At 38.4% G+C, this 2,865-nt stretch overlaps 1 protein-coding gene across 7 annotated transcripts in view; it reads right to left on the reverse strand.

Annotated features, from left to right (window-relative positions):
* LOC118415269 (coatomer subunit gamma-2-like) overlaps nucleotides 1–2,865 on the reverse strand; it is a 48,538-nt gene that overhangs the window by 25,749 nt on the left and 19,924 nt on the right. For all 7 annotated transcript variants that reach the window (XM_035819724.1, XM_035819723.1, XM_035819725.1 and 4 more), the window contains exon 8: nucleotides 1,369–1,543. In XM_035819724.1, the coding sequence (XP_035675617.1) occupies nucleotides 1,369–1,543 (175 nt within the window). The remainder of the gene's footprint in view (nucleotides 1–1,368; nucleotides 1,544–2,865) is intronic.

The following is a 2,865-nucleotide window of genomic DNA, read 5'->3' on the forward strand; positions in this document are numbered from 1 at the left end:
AATTTTCAACAAGAGGAAGCAAGCCCCTGGCTTTCTTAGGCCCAATTTTAAACTTTATGAAATATTCTCTGGAACAAAAATGCAAGTGTTAATCTTATGATGGTCATAATATGACCAAACAGATCAAACAAATCTCAAGTTGCTGACCAAGGAGCTTTCATTCTTTGCCACGTTCAACTTGGTACTGCATTTACAAGATATCATTGCATGCAGGAGCATTCGAATAGAGCAGTTTTCATTTGATGAAAACACCCATGTGTGAACAGCCGTAATGGCTCTGTCGGCACAACTGTTGAACATGTCATGGTCAACTTGGACCCCATTCAAATGAAAAAATACAAGTGAGTTAAATGAGGAATCCGATTAAAGCTTTCTGTTGGATTAAAAAAATGCGTTCACATTTAATCGGATTAAACTCAAACTTGCGACCACGACCACCCCGAGTCGGGCACACGTCGTGCTTCCAAAATGTTGCCAGACTACCTCATAATTTTGAAGGATTTAGTGACATTGATATTATATATGATAACTGTTGAGAAATTGGCTGGCTTTTGATGCGTCGACAGTCAACAAGAACATGGCGCTTGTGAGGTCATACAGGTTGAACTGGGGGTAGAAATGTTGCACGGGGTGTGATTATACTCTACATTTAACTGTAGTACAAAATGTAAATGTATATGTTGAAAAAGTTGCATGAATAGGAGAAACTACTACTAAAACGTTTGTTGCATACTTTTTTGCCGGTGTGTAGCACTCCTATCTTAGTGTCATTGATTTAGATATGAATTATAAGGCCATTCCTGCAGAAATTCCTGCAGGAAACATTCTTCCTGCAGGAATTTACCTTTCTCCTGCAGGAATTTCTGCAGGAATGCCTGCAGCATTCCTGCAGGAAAAACGCTTCCTGCAGGAATTCCTGCAGGAAAAACGCTTCCTGCAGGAATTCCTGCAGGAATTCCTGCAGGAAGAAAATTTTCAAAATGAATATTCATGAAAGTTATTATCATGTTTCACAACTGTGCATCATACTTGTCAATCATATGTAAAGACTTTGCACCAAGTGCTTTTATATTGAAAATATTAGCACATTTCAAAATGGGAAAAACGGAATTCCAATCTTAAGATGGAGCTTCTTTTTGAATCCTGTTGATCGCGATTTTGCTACCCAGCTTAGTCATACAAGACTTCACATGTAAAAGAGATACATACTGCTTTCTCCTTTATCACTAAACCCACAACACTGCCAGTGGACTAACACCTGCAGTGCCGTAGTTATTGCACAATATTGTGTGGCAAAGGTACTTTGAATCCGGAGAGTGCCATGCAGCATGTATGATGTAAGGAAGACTTTTTAATACCCAGACGTACCAGAGATAGCTGGAGCCAGTTCCCGAGCGCTGGTGTTTGGCATGTTCACGATGGCATGGGCGGCCTCGTAGATCACCAGCTCGCTCTTGTGGCGCAGACAGGTCTCGATGAAGTCGAACAGCGGGCTGTCTCGCCCCTCAGACTCTTCCTCCAACAGTTTGGTCGCAATGCGAATCTGTGGATACAGAAGATAATCTTAAAACAATGCTCACAAATTGGGGTGGGTACAGAAAGTTCAGGTACAGGTACAATCTGAACTTGAACCTGGACCTGATTTTTGAAGACTTGTGAATGGGCAATACTCAAAACAATGGTCCAATTTTCTACAAAAGAGTATCTGACTACCATTGGAATTTCTATGTTTCCAAAGTCATATCTGGTTGCTTGAGTAACTGTTTTTTGGCATATCTTGATAGCATTCATATCTCTGGATATCTAACCTTCATCAACGAATTAGAGGCATTTTTTTCCCCTCAAAGATGGACATGCTTACAAGCTTCTGAGGACAATGCATAATACAAGTCTTTAACAAAAAGTTTGGAGTTGCATCACATTTATAATTTGGAAGGTATACATTTGTATTTTTTAAATTCAGGCTACGCTCTATGAATAAAAATGTGGAACAATATCCTTTCTTCCTTTCCAATTATGTTTCTTAAACCCTTGTCCTGCTGGCTTTCTATACCAAAACTCGCCCCCACTGCTGGGGTTCCCAGACCCCTTTGAAACAAAGGGTACTAGTTTGATTTTCCTTATTTTTAGTTACTTTGCTTTACAATAACCCCATGAAGGTATATATCATTGTAAAGCTAACAATGTGTACTTTCAAGAAATGTTGCATATATCTACAATTTTATCAGTCATAAGGGTTTACAGTGGCAATAAAACAATAAAACACACTTTTTCATTCAACTTTTGTACTCTCCTTTCATATCCTACAATTTAAGCGTGAATTTCTTGACTACAATCTATCTAAAGACTTCTGACAACATTTCCTTGCCCATGTGAGAAAAAAAAATCATGCAGGTATTGCTACAGGTAAGTTAATGATTGGATATTGTCCTTGGTGCTGATTTGCATTTTCTGTCTAATCACTATTCCTTTAGTGTTGAATAAACTTCACTCTGACACTGTCTGGCAAGTGAAATAAAAGCTTGTTGTACCAATTCAAGCTTACAGTCTCTACTTTTCATGAGAGTCTATGTTAAGTTATGCGCACCAATTCTATTTATGAATAAAGTCATAAAAAGCAATAAAATGTAGATTAGTCCAGAATCTTTCACAATTATCTCTAGAACACCAGTAAAAAAACTTATGACATCAGTACAAAGTTCCTTAAGAGTCCTGGGGACATGACAACGATACAAAGGAGGTGAGAAAATCAACAGGTATTGCTACAGGTAAGTTAATGATTGAATATTGTCCTTGGTGCTGAAGTGAGTATAGTCACTATTCTTGCAGTATTGAATAAACTTTGTTCTGACACTGTCTGGCAAG

The sequence above is a fragment of the Branchiostoma floridae genome, chromosome 5, assembly GCF_000003815.2.
Source record: "Branchiostoma floridae strain S238N-H82 chromosome 5, Bfl_VNyyK, whole genome shotgun sequence".
Lineage (NCBI taxonomy): Eukaryota > Metazoa > Chordata > Leptocardii > Amphioxiformes > Branchiostomatidae > Branchiostoma > Branchiostoma floridae.